Consider the following 16,010-nt stretch of genomic DNA (forward strand, 5'->3'; position numbering starts at 1 on the left):
TTTATAAATATATAAGGGTAATGGTAGAATTTTAATAAAATAATAAGGATAAAAATGAGAATAAATTTAATAAGCTATAAGCTTTAAGCTATAAGCTACCTGAGATAGCTTATAGCTTAAAGCTTTAAGCTACTAAAATAAGCTCCTTCACCAAACACTTTTGAAGAGCTTTTAAGCTAGTCAAATAAGCTTTAAGCTAGTCAAATAAGCTATAAGCTAGCTGAAATGACATGCCAAACATAGCCTATGTTTCCGTAGAGTAGCTCAAGTAGTAGGAGTTGGAGATATGTGGGTTAGGTAGGGGAGATCCAATGATCGATTCCTGACGAGTGTAATTTATCTTTCCGATGTAAAAAAAAAAAGTTGCGCTACCATTGAATCATTAGTTCATTCAAAATTATAGTGAATCAACCCAACACTACATTTTTTGTGTGCTTCTGCAAATATAGCCCAACAGTTTCGAGAGGACAAATACATAGCCCAACTACTTTACCTCTTAAAAGTATTTTTTTAATATTACTTTCAAAATATAAAAACCTCTTGTTTTTTATTTTATTGTTTGCATGCAATTTCCTCATCGACACGAAACACATTTCCAAATTGAGTAGACTTGCCCACACAGGATCCAAACCCCTAAAACCCTCTGAAATTTCAGGGTTTATCACACAGTCTCGTTCCTCAAACCTTGGAACCAAGAAAACCAAACCCTCCCATTTCTCACCATGACGACCACGATCCTCAGAAGATCCTCTTCCATCTTCTCACGCCGCTTCTTCGCCGCCTTCACCTCCGTCGAGGCGCTCCACCTCCACCACCGCCGCAGCCTCATCGCCGCCGTCACTCGCATTAACGGGCTCTCCGACCTAGGAGCCAGAGCATTTCACGCGAAACCCGGACTGTTGAACTTCCACTCCTCGCTGGTTTCTCCTTCTGCGCAGCCTGCCTTGGATCACGATTACGCGCACGAGAACGATGGCTTCACTGCGAACAGCAGCGATGAAGGACTGGAGATTGCGAAGCTCGGGATCTCGCAGGAGATCGTTGATGCTCTCGCGAAGAAAGGGATCGCCAAACTCTTTCCCATTCAGGTAAGGTCATTGTGACTAGCATCATGAAATCAGTTTGTATATATATATATATATATTTATGTTTTTGAATTTTTGTTTGAAGTATTTTGGGGTGAGAAAGAAGGCAAAAAAGTGTTTGTTTCGCAGAATTTCTGGAAAATCAATCCATGCTTCATGTTAATCAAATTTAGTAACTCTGTTTGAGGCCCTTATTATTATTATTGTTACAATGTTAATTTTATTATCATCATAATTGTTGTTGTAGAGAGCTGTGCTGGAACCTGCGATGAAAGGGCAGGATATGGTCGGTCGAGCTAGAACAGGAACTGGGAAGACTCTTGCTTTTGGGATACCCATCTTGGATAAGATTATTCAATCTAATGCTAAGCATGGGTTTGTTATTTTTGTTCCACTCATCTTACTTTTACAGTTTTGTTTATTTAGTAGCCTTATTTCACTGCCTGAAGGTAGATCTGATCAGGTAAGGGGTAGTATGCAATATTGATTTTTGTCTAACTATGCATATTTGTGTGGCTGATTATGGCAGGCAAGGAAGGGACCCTTTGGCTTTGGTTTTGGCACCAACCAGAGAACTTGCGCGACAGGTTGAAAATGAGTTCAAGGATGCCGCACCTAACTTGAGCACAATCTGTCTTTATGGGGGTACGCCCATCAGCAATCAAATGAGGGAGCTTGATTATGGTGTAGATATTGCAGTTGGCACGCCTGGTCGAATTATTGATCTTCTTAACCGAGGTTCATTGAATTTGAATGCTGTTCAGTTTGTTGTTCTCGATGAAGCTGATCAGATGCTTCAAGTAGGATTTCAAGAAGACGTGGAGAAGATCTTGTCGAGGTTGCCTCCACAACGTCAGACTCTCATGTTCTCAGCGACAATGCCACCTGAGATAAAGAATATCATCCGCAATTACCTAAACAGCCCCCTAACCATTGATCTTGTGAGTATACAAGTCTGTTAAGGCACCAGGAGGAGAAAAGAAAGTATAATGCAGTTTTCAAATGTTACTTTTTTTTGGGATTGTGCTTATCTGGTATGATATGTGTGGGCCAAAATCTGTTTTGAGGATAATTGAAAAATACCTAACATAAAGTCATAAATGTAAGGTTCGGGCTCAAACAGGAAATGGATTTTAATTAACAAACCTTCTTGAAGAGAACTTGTATTGCAGAGTCTCCAAATTGAGGTAAAAGTTTAGTGTATGAACTTGGAAAGCTCATGTAAGACTCAAGAAAAGTCCTATTAAAAGACATTGAACTATTATGATGAAATACAAATAAATATGTGGGTTTTGATGGCTGTGTTCTCAACTTAAAAAAATGTAGGTTTACAGTTTTGTGGCTGTTTGGATAAATATCTTACTGGTTTTTACTCAATGGGGATTCTCTAAAAATGATTATCAGGGTATATATAATTTAGGTATTTTACTACTGCATGAGACCTTCATTCTCTTACTAGTTAGATGTTTAGGTAAATCTGATGGAAATTAATGGTTTCTTTTCTTGACATATGGTACAGGGAGTTGAGTGTTATCCTCTACATGATTTTGAATGCTTTTTATTTTATAGGAATGAATATGAAGTAGTAATGTTTGAGATGGGAAGTAAATCTGTTTGAGATTGATGTGCACAATTCATATTGTTGATTGTTATTAAGTTAATTGGGAACTTATTGGTACTATAGGTTGGAGATTCTAATCAGAAATTGGCAGATGGAATTTCGCTGTACTCTATTGCATCCAGTGCATATACTAAAGCGGGAATTCTTGCGCCCCTGATAACAGTATGTCTTCTTATTTGTACTTTCTAACGATTTTTGTCTTACCTATAGTTAATGATTGTTACAAGAATTGCTATTCAAGTAATCTAGTGAGTAGACATGCTTTTGTTTCCTTTCCTAAAGTTATGCCCTTTGATAGGAACATGCAAATGGAGGAAAGTGTATTGTTTTCACTCAAACCAAACGTGATGCTGATCGATTATCATATATGATGTCAAAAAGCCTTAAATGCGAGGCCTTGCATGGAGATATTTCGCAAGCACAGAGGGAAAGAACTCTTGCTGGCTTCAGAAACAACTACTTTAATGTTCTAGTGGCAACTGATGTTGCTTCACGTGGGCTTGATATTCCAAATGTTGATCTTGTGAGTTCTGTTTGTGAAGCTTTTTATTTGAAAGAGTGCGTTATAATATCATATTCTATTCATTGTTTATTGATAGATGATTTAGGTTCAAGAAAACCTTACTTTCTACATGATGGTTCCTCCCCTGTTATTACCTTTTTGTTCTTAATATATTTGAGATATTTGTCAACTCTATATTGGCATGGTGTGTATGAAGGGGTGGGGGGAGCCATAAAAAAAATAAAAAATACTCCTATATTTGGGATATTATTTTAATAACTGCATTTTCCAAAAATTGGTATGAAAAGAGAAATCTTTGGGTTATGTTTCCTTTAGATTTACTTCTCTTCACTATGATGATTCTTTGTTGTATTTCTTATTCATAATTCTTGGTGAATTTGAGATTTCAATTTCTCTCAGAATCTACATTTTTCTATGAACCAAATAGACAGAGAGACTAATGAGCAAGAATCCCTGGTGCTTTTACTTGATTCTATCTCTTCTCCTGCAATCTGACTTGTAGAATTTGGAGTTGTGACTAGTTCATATTTTCTTCTTCTAACCACAACGGTTGCTTTTGCTTTCCCTTCACACTTGGTAAAACTGTTAGATATCCTTAATTCAGAATATATACCTTTGGATACATAAAGTGCTTCCACTTGGATGAAATCAATAATTTTTTATCCCTGGAGTTTAGTCATTAGTGAACATGGTGTGTTTCAATACCAAACTATTTTTGTGTGTTTTGGAAAGCATGGAGATTGAAATGAAATTGCATGATATTTTTTTAAAAACAAGTTCTTTGAAATTAAGATGTGTAAGTATATATTGGGCGCATTGTGTTCTATTACTTGCGACTTTGAGGAAATGAAAATATTGAAAGTGTCCCATAGCAAATGGTGAGGGAATTGCTATTAGATTTTTTTTATTGAATGAACCCTCAATTTGGTCTTTAAGGTGTCATTCAGAATAGTTATCCAGAGATTTTTCTTATCAAATTAGTCCTTTAAAGATTAAAGTATCACCATATTACTCAACCAAATACTTTTCACAATATTAATCCTTCATAAAATATTTGAAGAATTAATGTGATGACCCCCTAATGTTTATAGGACCATATTGAGGGTTACTCATTTTTTATTTGGTGTACAGTCTCGCTGTATGTTTTCGTTATGAAGGGACCAATGTAAAGATTAGTAGACAATAAAGAAAGAGGTCTGTAACTTATGTCTTAGTAAAGCATCATCAAATCTATACCAGATGGTTCAGTTGTGAAGATATTTAAAATATATGCTCCATTGTGAAATGAGCTGGTGGGTAAAAGAAATTGATCTCCACTGGAACTTAAGTCGGAACGTAGTATTATTAGAGCCTGATTCAGAACATATATGGCAGAGGAGATGAGGTTGGTGGCCACATGATGACTGGATTATCTCTGATAGTCTGATTGATTAACTATTTAGAATGTTTTGAGTTTTTATTGACTTCTTACTGGATTCTTTACATTATCCTCTTGGATTCATTTTCGTATGGATTTCAAGGCTGTCATGGAAGAAATCATTAAATTGACTTATAACAAATATTTTGTGTTTCCTCATAATTTTTATAAGTTTGCTTTACAAAATGAATGGTGCATCTTCAACAAAAAAACTGTGCTCTGCCTGCTCAATGACAACTGTTAGAAAATACTGTTTTGATTTGTATTTGTAATCAGGCTGTAATTGGTAATTACCCACCCTTTTTCTTATATTATTTGTTGTATATATACCATCTTACACGTGTGTAATTACAACACGATTTCTGCATTGATCCTTAATGAAATTATTGGGTGTCTTCAGTAACCAAATTGATAGCACAAAATCTTCAAAAAAATAGATCCTTCTTTATGGTATTAAATGAAAAAAGAAAAGGAAAGTAATAGATGCTTGATCTCAGTTTTTTAGTTATTTACTTTTTATTTTATAGAATGTGCGAATTGGCATCTTGGATGCAAAGGGAATCATTGAATTTAAAGAACATGCATCATAAATGGTCTACGAGAATTTTTCACATTTTGGCGTAAATTTATTGCATATTATTTTATGGATTCTGTTTATGGTGTTATAAATTACCAAAGTACAGAACATATGCAGCTTCTGATTTGCTGCACGCTGTCGGAGGCTTTCTAATGTATCTTATCCACTTTAATCTTTCATGTCTTCAGTTAATATATTCTATGTATGTGCAAACACATCGACATCCATTGTTATTTGATTTGTTGGCATGCAAATTTTTGACCCAGTTTCCTCATATAGGTAATACATTATGATCCTCCGAATAATTCTGAGATATTTGTTCATCGATCTGGACGAACTGGGCGGGCTGGTAAGAAAGGAGCTGCTATTCTTGTTTATACAGAAGTTCAGTCCAGGGCTATAAGTACTATTGAGCGTGATGTTGGATGTAAATTTACCGAGGTGATCCCTTGCTTCCTTTACATATTCATCCTTCTATCTTTTTTGTTTGAAGTTGTTTATGACTTCTTGTTATTATTTTCCTAGTTTATTACTGCAGAGATATGCGTTAGAAAAAATATCTGCCATAAATCCCATCTCTGAACAGGAAATGAACATGCAACATTACATATGTTAGAAAACTGAGCTGAACATTCATATTTTCTTATTAGTTTGGATGGAATCACAGAAGATAGTTTTTATTTTGGCCAAGGTTTTCCACTAGCGACCACTACCACTTTTATAATTTTTGATATAAGTCAAGTTGCTAGCCTAAAATTCTCAATCTGAATCTAGTACTCCTCTATATCTGTCAAGCTAGCAAACTGCTGTCTGTCTGTCCCTAAAGTGAGGAATTCAGTTGATCAGTTCAATAATCTTTGGTATTGTAGCTTATGTTGGATGTTATCTTGATTGGTTCAAAGGATTTATGTACATGTGAATCCGAAGTCAATTGGTACTTTTCCTTTAGCGTGCATAACATAAATAGGGAGGGGGAGGGGCAGAGCTGCAAAATTCATAGTAAAACTTTGTTTTAAGATATGGCAGATTTTCGGTAAAGAACTAGGTTTCGGTTTCTTTTCCGGTAAAGAACTAAGATTTGGGGACCCGATATTACTCCAATGCAGAGTGCACATTTCCTTATCAAAATCTGTGAACTGAAATCTAAATTATACAATGTAAACTTCTTTAGCTTTAGGTTTTATTTTAAGTATTAAAGAGTTTAAAATATACATTGAAACTTGCTTTAAACCAGTGTTGTCAAATAGCGGCTATAGCGGCCGCGACCCGCTATAGCGTAGCGGAAATTTGGCCCGCCGCAATCGCTACGCCGCGACATCGCGGCCACCGCGACAAACGCGATTGCGGCGCAACTCGCAATAACGCCGCGATGGGCAAAGCGGAAATATCGGGTGGGAGTTAATTTCATGCGTGATTTGAGGGAATTTTCAATAATGGCACCGCTTGGAGAATGTAATACCACCGACTGATTTAATTGGATGCCAATTAGTGGAAGAAAATGGCACCGCTTGGAGAATGATGCCACCAACTGATTTTTCTAAAATGGCACCGCTTGGAGAATGTAATGCCACTTCTTTTTTTCACACTCTATTTTCTTTTCTTTCCTTTTCTTTTTTCCTTCCTTCTTTCTTCAAATTTCCAGACTGTTTTCTTTCTTTTTCTTTTTTCATTTGTTCGCTATTCACAATTCAAACTTTCAGAATTCAGAATCTGTTTTTATGTTTTTTCACTCTGCTTTCTTTCCTTATCTCTTTCACATTTTCTTTCTCTTTCTCTTTTCACTTGTTCGTTATTCACAATTATCTGTTTTTTTTTTTCACTCTGCTCTCTTTCCTTATCTCTTTCACTTCGTTTTTTCTCCACAGTTCCGGTTTCTGTTTTTCATTTATTCACCCTCTGTTTTCTGCTTTTTATTCTGTCTCTGTATTTTATTTCGTTCTTCTTTTGTGACAAGCTATTTTTGTATAATATTTTACTTATTTTAACCGCTATGCGGTTACCGCTATTTGCCCGCGACGCTATCCGCTAAATGAAATAGCGGATTTTGGCCTCGCCGCGATTTTCCGCGATCGCGATTTGACAACACTGCTTTAAACCTAGTAGTTGTAGCCGAGGTTATTCTTGGAATCTGAAGAGCAAACAGTTGACAGAGATATTTGTTGTAATATATTAAAGTCATGCCCGAAGTACGGATTAGTTGGAAGTGATCTTAAAAGAGCTGATGTTCTCTATGTTTGCTGCGTAATTATTAACTGGAAGGTGAATTGGTATCTCAGTTTGTAGGCAGTGGAAATAGCTTTTATGCACATCTCTAAAGGAGCAGCAGGACTTCTGAATTCTGATTAAATAAATAAAAAATTGAACCATTTTAACAAGTATGATGATGGCTAGATTTATATGTAGTGAATTCTCATTTTAACCAAATTCGATTACCAGAGAAATGGGTCTTTATCAAACCTGATAATACATAGAGGTATATTACTTGCCTTTGATGTTGAGCATGTTGTTTTAATTTTATTCCACATGTTCACGTATACATTCTTTTTTTAAGCATGTGAAAGTTGAATTCTTACCTGCTACTATAATTATTTTTCTTGGTTTTGTGAGTTACTTTTCCCATCCACGTGCTTACATTCTGTCACTGTTTTATTTTGTATAATGATCAATTGCTTGCATCTTTTTCCAAATCTTTTTGTCAGCTACCAAAGATTGATGTTCCAAGTGGATCTGTAGACATGTTAAGTGGCATGGGTGGTGGTCGATTCGGCCCTTCAGGAGGTATGAGGTCTGGTGGTCCAGGTTATGGTGGTGGTTCTGGATTTAGCCGTTCTGGAAGTTATAGTAACCCTGGATTTAGCCGACCTGGCTATGGAAATTCAGGTGGGACGGGAAGATCTGGTGGTAGTGGTACAGGCTTTGGTGGCAGTTCTGGATTTGACCGCTCTGGGAGTTCTAGTAACCCTGGATTTAACCGAACTGGTTATGGGAATTCAGGTAACACGGGAAGATTTGGGGGATTTTCTGATAACTCTTCTGCTAAACCAACATTTGGTGGACCTAGCTCTGGTAGTTATGGTTCAAGCCAAAATCGCTACAGTGGTTTTGGTACTTTTGATGACTGACTCAAACAATGACAGTTACGATAGTGGAAGGCCATTTTAACTTCTGGCAAATGTACAATGTTGGCTTCTTCCATTGTTTAGTTTACTGTCTTCGTCTATAATTTCCGGCATTTTGTGTCGTACCTGTATCACTTGATGTCGAGAAAGTTTTAGCATAAGATTATAGGAGATTCTATTTTGTGGGGCATTAGATTTTTCAGCTCAACTGGAACTCTAGTGTTACTCATTCCGTCCATGTAAAAAGTATCCTCTGCGTGTTCAACCTCTGCCATGAATTTTTTTGGCTCTTTTAATGCCTTCATTCTCTTTTAAGCAGCTTAGTAGACTGTGATTCTGAACTTGTGTATGTCTTGGCAATTTTAAAGAGCCAGCTTTATAAAGCAGTGGTGTTCTAATTTATTTATTAGCCGTTCCTGGATATACTTGATGGGCAAAGATTGAAAATTTAAATAGGTACCGTGTTCTGCTGTTCATATTATAGTTGTTACATTTTACTATATAGTGAAATTCTCTTCTAACTGATATGTAATATTATCTTTTAAGTTATTCACTTATTTGTAATGTTATCAACAATTTGTTTTTTGGCCACACATTGGGTTACTTTCAGTAATTAGTTAATTAAATGTTCATCAACCATCCGGGTGACTTTGTTGGTTTAGACACATTCATAGTCATTGGATCATAAGGATCTCTTGATTAATAAAATGGGGCTGGTAGAAATTGATGTTCAACAATAACATGATGGTATTATTTTAACATTTTCTATTTTCGATTGAATTGCTCTGAAGTTTGTCAAGGATTTGAATCACTGCTTCCATGGACTTTTTTCAAAATCAAAACCCAATCCAATTTAATCCGCGACGCTTGAGCATGGAGTGAAAGCCGAATAGTGTGTCCTTTCTCCTCTGCATCTCTTTACATTCCTGAAACTCATACATAAATTTGAAATCCTCCTTGTATTCTTCAAAGACATAAATGAGGGACCAACTTGGAACTCCCATTGTGGTCCTGTCTTCGGCACCCATTACCCTTTCAGAGCCACATGGCATGGGGTACTTCAACTCACATAAAATCTCTACTTGATTCCATTCATGTTCTGGAAATGCTGTCTCCTTTTTGCATAACAGATCACACAAAAACATTTGTTCTGTCATTCTTTCTGCAGAAAATATGTAGTTACATGAAGAACTTAACTGCTTGGTGCCATTGATGAGTACACTGAACTTGAAATCCAATATCATATTGTCTTTATACACACTTGGCTCTCCAGCACAACATAGAGCTATATCGGGAAATTTCTTTATGAACCAGAAACACATGGATGATTCCTTGCTTCTGAGTCCATACAAATTTACGGTCCCATCTAGAATCCCTTTAATCATGAATCCAAGAACACTACCCGCAGGTCCATGGGGACTCCACAAAGGTCTTCGTAATTCTATGAAATTATTATGAGACATGTTAAGAGAATATACATCAAGTAACACCTCTTTGCCTTCATTATAAACAAGCATTGATTTTGAAAATACCTGTGTCCTTACTTTTTCTTCACCCTCGAACAACTGAAATCCCCCACAATCATAACTCATTATTACCTCAAGTTTAGGCAATGTATGGACATTGCTTGGTAACTGAATTAGATTCTTGCATTCCCTCAAGAACAATCGTCGGAGTCCAACAAGATTTCCAATTGAGCATGGCAATTTATCTATGGCAGTCTGGTCTAAATAAACATCTTCAATGTTCTCCATCACTCCCAATACTTCTGGGAAGCTCTTAAGACGCGAGCAGCCTCTCAAATCCAGAGTCTCTAGAGATGGCAAATTGATGAAGGGCACCAACATTTCTAGTTGGGTGCATCCTTGAGCACTCAATAACATGAGTCTATTAAGAAACCCCACTGAGCCATGAATCTTAATTAAATTAGAACAATAGTCAAGACACAATGCCCCCAAATTTGGTAGCCCAGACAAGTTAGGTAGTTCAGTTAAGAATTTGCAGCCTTCAAAATCAATAAAGTTCAAGGACTCAAACACCTACAAAACAAAAATTAGTGACTCATTATGAGCTTTCAATTGGACATCCATATTTTTCTTTATTAGAACCATGGAATGTGTTCAATATATAAAAGGACTTTGAAAATAGATACCTTAGGTGATTTGAACGATTGAAGACAACTTTCAGGGAGGCTAAGTATCACAAGATTCTTGGGATTAAAATCAGCTGGTAAAGATAGTGATGGATATGCACTCCAGTCTAAAACTCTAAGACTATTTGGTAGATTTTGAGGGCCTCTAGAGAAACATGCATTTGTAACAATGAGAATTCTTAGATTTTTCATTTTCTTGAAGGCTTTTCCATTCCACTGCACTTCTTTGTCTTTGCATAGGTTGATGACCACAACTTCAACTGTATCAGTCCCCTTCAAATCCAAATCATAATTTAAACAGAATGTAAAGTTTAGCAATTACATCTACATACTTCAATTAATTGCTAATTCTAAACCAGAATGTCCTTTTCTGCTATAGTGGTAAAATTTCATCAAATATTTCAAATTGAATACAGAGAAATAAGAATCTAGTCATTTAATATATACTAGTCAAAATGTGTATTATAAAGGAAGGCAAAGAGAATAAATGACATTGATATTTTTTTAAGTTCCAACATACCGTATTTTCTTCCAAAACATTAACTATGTCCTCGGTAAGCCATAATCTACTGCGTTTTCCAGGCTCCATTGTTGATTCCAGCCTTACGATTTCTCTGCCCATGTCTTGAATTAAGTCATGCATTTTTACACAACCACTTCCATCAATTTTTATGAGAGATTTGTCATTCAGCACTTGCATTCCATTTTCCGCATTGAAACCATGTAAGTTCAGTATTTCTTTGATATATCCCATTTGGTAAGAGTTGAAGAAACAAGCTATGTCAAGAAAAATGCCCTTCTCATCTTCCTCCAAAACATCATAGCTAACTTTAAGTATTTCATGGATGTCTTTGTGAAGAATCGTTTCATATTTATCCAGTGCAGATTTCCATACACTTAAACTTTTGCCAAACAAGTAAGAGCCTATCACCTCCAAAGCCAATGGAAGGCCTTGAGCATAAGAAACTGCTCGTTTTGAAATATCAGCATAATCTGGAGAAATTTCTTTATGTTTGAAGGTATGCCAATTGAACAACTCAAGTGCTGTTTCATCATTTAATTGTTTCACCTCATATAATTTCACTACCCCATGAGTGGCCAGCAAATGCTTGTTTCTTGTTGTGATTATGATCTTGCTGTCAGAGCCAAACCAATCATGTCCAGCAAGTGCTTGTAACTGCTTCTGGTTGTCAACATCATCAAGAATCATAAGAACCTTCTTTCGATGAAGCCTCTTTTTTATCATTGATATTCCTCTGTAAACATCTCCCACTTTGATATCCTTCTCCCCCAATACTTCAGAAAGTAGTGTCTCTTGAAGTTGTGCAAGACCATGATTAATAGCCCTTTGTCTTATGTCTGCAAGAAAACACAAACCTTCAAACTGATCAGCAATCATGTTGTAAACCGCACGAGCAATTGTCGATTTACCGATTCCACCTATTCCATGAATGCCAACCATGTTGACCTCCTCATCAGAGCCAAGTCCTAGGAGAGAAGACACCACTGCTAGCACCGGAGACTCCAGCGCAACCGGTTTATCAGCAACATGTAAAGGAGTGCGATTAATCTTTTCTGAGACCTCTTCCACAATCTTTCCAATAAACTTGTATTCTGATTGAGACCTGCACATTATAGAAACACTTTTAAATACATATAAATTGAAATTGAAGATTTAAATGAGTTTACTTCATTGATAATCATAGACATATACAAGTTATTGTACTTAACACTAATAGCGTGTTTAGATTCATGGTAACGCATAATTCAAAGTACGGTAACTCCACAAAGTTACACTTTATAGCCCTTTTCCCTATAAGTGATTATGAGACTACTTTTTTGCATAACCAAACACGCAAAGTGTTTGCTACATCTAAACTCTCACCTATTTCTTTTGCCTTGTATATTGATATGGATTTCATTAGGCAAACAACAATAAAGGGGGTACTAAAAAGATATGTCTATAAAAAGGGTGGTGTGAGAGCTACGTACCCTTGTTGGAAGTGCCAACCAGACACATTAGCAGCTTGACATAAAGCATCCCTCCATTTTTGAACCTTTCCCTTGTCATCTTGAAACCTCTCCTTATGTTTTGCCAAAGCATCTTTGTAAGCCCCACTTTGGTGGCGAACTTGTGAAGGATCCACACCATAAAACACCGGCAAAAACAACCGTCCTTGTGCCTTGGAGCAGTCCATGATCATAACAAGTTCATCCAAGCAATGAGTTGAGGATGCATAGTTCTCAGAGAAAACAGAAATGAAAATCCTAGACTCTTTAATGGCATGGAGAAGGGATGGTGTGATTTCTTCTCCTTTGTTTAGCCTTTCATCATCTATGAAGGTATGTATACCCTTTTGGTGCAGAGAATTGTAGAGATTGCCTGTGAAACCGTGGCGGGTTTCGCTGCCTCTGAAGTTGAGGAAGACATCATAAGTCCAATCACAGGTGAAGGTAGATGGAGAAGGTAGTGTTGTTGGGTGTGTCATTGAATAACTAATTAGGAGGAACAGAACACCCTTTTGCCTCTGCTTTTTCTCAAGTTTTAGGTGATAGATGAAATGATGAAAGTTGAGCTCATAAATAGCTTAAGCTGCTGAATTGACACTGCAGTGGTGTGGCCAATGATTGGTTGTGTCTTTCATCACCATCCTTGCTTACTTTGTGAATTGGCATCACAATCTCCGCGTTCACTTGGCGCTTAGTAGTAGATAGCGGTCTCCTCGTTGCCGCGGCATGTCCTGTTCTATAAGTAAGCTGTTGGACTATTTTTCTTCGAGCTAATATTCAATTACACTTGAAAAATAGTAGTGATACATACTAGAGACAAATGAGTGGTATGATAAGTGATTTAATAGAAATAGAGAACATAAATAGGAAAAAAAGTTAGATCAGATGATATGTAAAAGAAACAAGAGTGTGAACATATCAAAGTTCGCTTATTTGGTTTTCTTATTTCCGGTTTTCATTTTTAAAAAAAAAAAGCGAAAACCCAGTTGAAAACACGTTTGGTTGATATTTAGAAAATGTTTTCTTCAAAAATATTTGGTAAAATATGACCGAAATAGAAAATAAATAAAAAATCGTTTTTCATTTTCAGCGAAAATGAAAATGAGTTGTCACGACCGCGACCATCACTGCCTCCACTTTCATCGTCGTCATTGTCACCGCTGCCATCATCGTCATCTGCCACCACCACCATTGCTACTACCACCATCATCGTCGCCTCCACCACCACCGCTGCCATGACCACCAACTAGTGAGATGAAAAGTGGTGACGACGGAGGTTGGTGCTGGTGGTAGTGGCGGTGGTGATGGTAGTGTAGCGATGACACTGGTAGTGAAAGTGACGACGATGGTTGGGTAGAGGCGGTGGCGGTAAAGGTGGTGGCAACGAAGGCGGAGGAGGTGGTGGGTGAGGAGACGGAGGAGGTTGTTGTGGTGGTGGCGGCGACAAATACAGTGGTGGTAGCGGCGGTGGTGGTGGCAGCGACGACGATGAATGTGGTGGTGGCAGCTAGGACTGTCCATGAGGGTCGGAACCGAACCAAACCTGAGCTAACCAACGGTTTTTTACTGAATGGGCTAGTTCGGTTCGGCTGCGGGTTTGGTCGGTTCGTTTTATTGGTTCACTTGGGTTTGATTGGTCGGCTTCAGTTTGGGCTCCAGCCCGATCGAACCGACCGAAGTAACAATGTAAAAAAAAGGTCCAACCCAATAACTCAATGAGGGAGACTTAAAAAAAACCTCTCATATATAACCCTAGGCTTAACTGCTTAAGAGATTCATCCAGAAAAGACACTCTTCTCCAATCTCTCTCAACGTCGCAAGCCTCCACAACGCCGTCTCTCCATGTCGCCGCCCTTTCTTTCTCGAACCCAGCCTCCACACTATCGTCTCTCCACACCACAATCGCACACTTATCTTCTCCTTCTCCCACCACTCAACAACCCTAGCCTTCTTCTCTAAAATACACCATCGCAAACTCTAAGATCCACCGCACTACCACCTCATTCTCCGTCTACGCGGTCCAGCATCGTCTCCTCGACCAATGGAGATCCAGCGACGCCACAACCTTTTCTTTTTCTCAGGTTCAGCGCCGCCACCACGACATGAAGATCCAACGCCGCCACAGAGACCGTTCGATCTCCTCCTCTTTTGATGAATCAAAACCCCAACTTTTTCCCTCCATCCACGAAGTTCGTCATCCCAACACTAGATCTGCATCGCAGTGACGTTGCCAGCGCCTCAGATTTCTCTATTGAAGATGATGATTCTCAAGATCCGTTTCACTTGCATAGGGTTCTTCCATCTTTTTTCTTTTGCTTTTTCTTTTTGAAATATATGTTGATTAACTCCAGATCTGTATTTTTTTCAAATCCTCATCTTACATTATTTTTTTAAATTTTTTTCTGGATCTTGAACCCGCACGAACCCACCTGCCGAAACCATAAACTATCAAAACTGAACTCAATTTACCCGTGGTAACTGGGCGGTCGGTGCCGGACCTGGTTGTTGGGTGATTTTAACCCGCTGAAACCGATGTTATTGGCCCGAACCCGTCCGATGGACAAGCCTAGTGGCAGTGATGGCGAAAAATAAAAATGAAAACAAAAAGTCAAAACAAACATGTTTTCTAAATTTGAAAATTTGAAAATAAAAACTATTTTCAGAAAATGAAAATGGAAATGTTTTCCCAAACCAAATAGGTTTACACTTTTACTTCATTTCCAATTTTACTTTCTATTTATCTCTCTTTTCTTTTGATCATATCATTCATCAAATCTCTTTTTATTTTTTTTTATCTTTTATCTTTTCTTCCTATCTTTTTCTTGTCTCAATTATTATACTCTTTTACTATTTAAGCATACATTATCCATTCTTATTATATTGAGGACATTGCACCGACCTCCCTTGAGATTTATTGATATTGTGTTGACCTCTCCTAGAATTTATAATTATAACACTATTCCTCCATTATTCTAAATTGTGTATAAAGAAGGGGAGATTAATGTATTTTTGTAGTTATTTGAATTTAAAGAAAGCAAAGGGAAAATAAAAGGAATCAAAAGATGCCCTCACCAAGCTCGCTGTTAATGAGAGTTGGGATTTGAAGCTCTGGTCTCAACCACCAACAACAGTGATATCCCTGCTCTGTCAAAGCGTTATTAGCTAGTTTGTTTGTTATTGTCTTTCTTTCCTACTGTAACAAAAAAAAGAGTAAACTTTTCTCTTCACTTGTTTGGACGGATGGAAAATAATGAGGATAAGAGTGCGTATAATATATTATGACAATTTTACCCGTAGTTACCATTTAAATTATTTTTTTGTGTATTCAAAATGAAATGTTAAGAAAAAAAACTAAATAAATAAAATGGGCAGTGGCACTAGACCTACTGGTAACTTTTTTTGGGGTGTTAAATTTCTCACCCTACCCAACCAAATTCCCACCTAACCTAATAAATTAAATCCCCAAAATACCCTCCTTCATTTTAAACCCACACCCCTTCCCTTTT

General features: G+C 37.3%; 2 protein-coding genes across 3 annotated transcripts; one reads left to right on the plus strand and one right to left on the minus strand.

The window, feature by feature from the left end:
* The first annotated feature begins 579 nt into the window (after window positions 1-579).
* On the plus strand, window positions 580-8,763 carry LOC130723051 (DEAD-box ATP-dependent RNA helicase 53, mitochondrial-like). The gene is made up of 7 exons (XM_057573975.1): window positions 580-1,088; window positions 1,333-1,460; window positions 1,615-2,026; window positions 2,770-2,868; window positions 3,005-3,229; window positions 5,503-5,664; window positions 7,923-8,763. Exons 1-7 carry the CDS (start codon window positions 723-725, stop codon window positions 8,343-8,345), a joined length of 1,815 nt encoding a protein of 604 aa, XP_057429958.1. The 5' UTR covers window positions 580-722; the 3' UTR covers window positions 8,346-8,763.
* A 302-nt stretch (window positions 8,764-9,065) lies between these two features.
* LOC130726781 (disease resistance protein RPV1-like) lies at window positions 9,066-13,388 on the minus strand. Of its 2 annotated transcripts, XM_057578086.1 has the most exons (5): window positions 12,487-13,387; window positions 11,015-12,119; window positions 10,495-10,767; window positions 9,875-10,381; window positions 9,590-9,783 (listed from the first exon to the last, which is right to left on the minus strand). In XM_057578086.1, exons 1-5 carry the CDS (start codon window positions 12,981-12,983, stop codon window positions 9,724-9,726), a joined length of 2,442 nt encoding a protein of 813 aa, XP_057434069.1. In that variant the 5' UTR covers window positions 12,984-13,387; the 3' UTR covers window positions 9,590-9,723. The 2 variants fall into 2 exon arrangements, with proteins under 2 accessions (XP_057434068.1, XP_057434069.1); XM_057578085.1 differs by having other exon boundaries at window positions 9,066-10,381; window positions 12,487-13,388.
* Between the last annotated feature and the right edge of the window lie 2,622 nt (window positions 13,389-16,010).

The sequence above is a fragment of the Lotus japonicus genome, chromosome 6 (assembly GCF_012489685.1).
Source record: "Lotus japonicus ecotype B-129 chromosome 6, LjGifu_v1.2".
NCBI lineage: Eukaryota > Viridiplantae > Streptophyta > Magnoliopsida > Fabales > Fabaceae > Lotus > Lotus japonicus.

Excerpts from the sequence above, each read along its gene's own strand:
- LOC130723051 (XM_057573975.1), top strand. The coding sequence starts at position 723 with ATGACGACCACGATCCTCAGAAGATCCTCTTCCATCTTCTCACGCCGC. Across the intron at positions 2,027-2,769 it reads GCCCCCTAACCATTGATCTT|GTTGGAGATTCTAATCAGAA; the intron begins GTGAGTATACAA and ends TTGGTACTATAG. Across the intron at positions 2,869-3,004 it reads TTCTTGCGCCCCTGATAACA|GAACATGCAAATGGAGGAAA; the intron begins GTATGTCTTCTT and ends GCCCTTTGATAG.
- LOC130726781 (XM_057578085.1), bottom strand. The coding sequence starts at position 12,983 with ATGACACACCCAACAACACTACCTTCTCCATCTACCTTCACCTGTGAT. Across the intron at positions 12,120-12,486 it reads GGTTGGCACTTCCAACAAGG|GTCTCAATCAGAATACAAGT; the intron begins GTACGTAGCTCT and ends TATAATGTGCAG. Across the intron at positions 10,768-11,014 it reads ATGTTTTGGAAGAAAATACG|GGGACTGATACAGTTGAAGT; the intron begins GTATGTTGGAAC and ends TTGGATTTGAAG.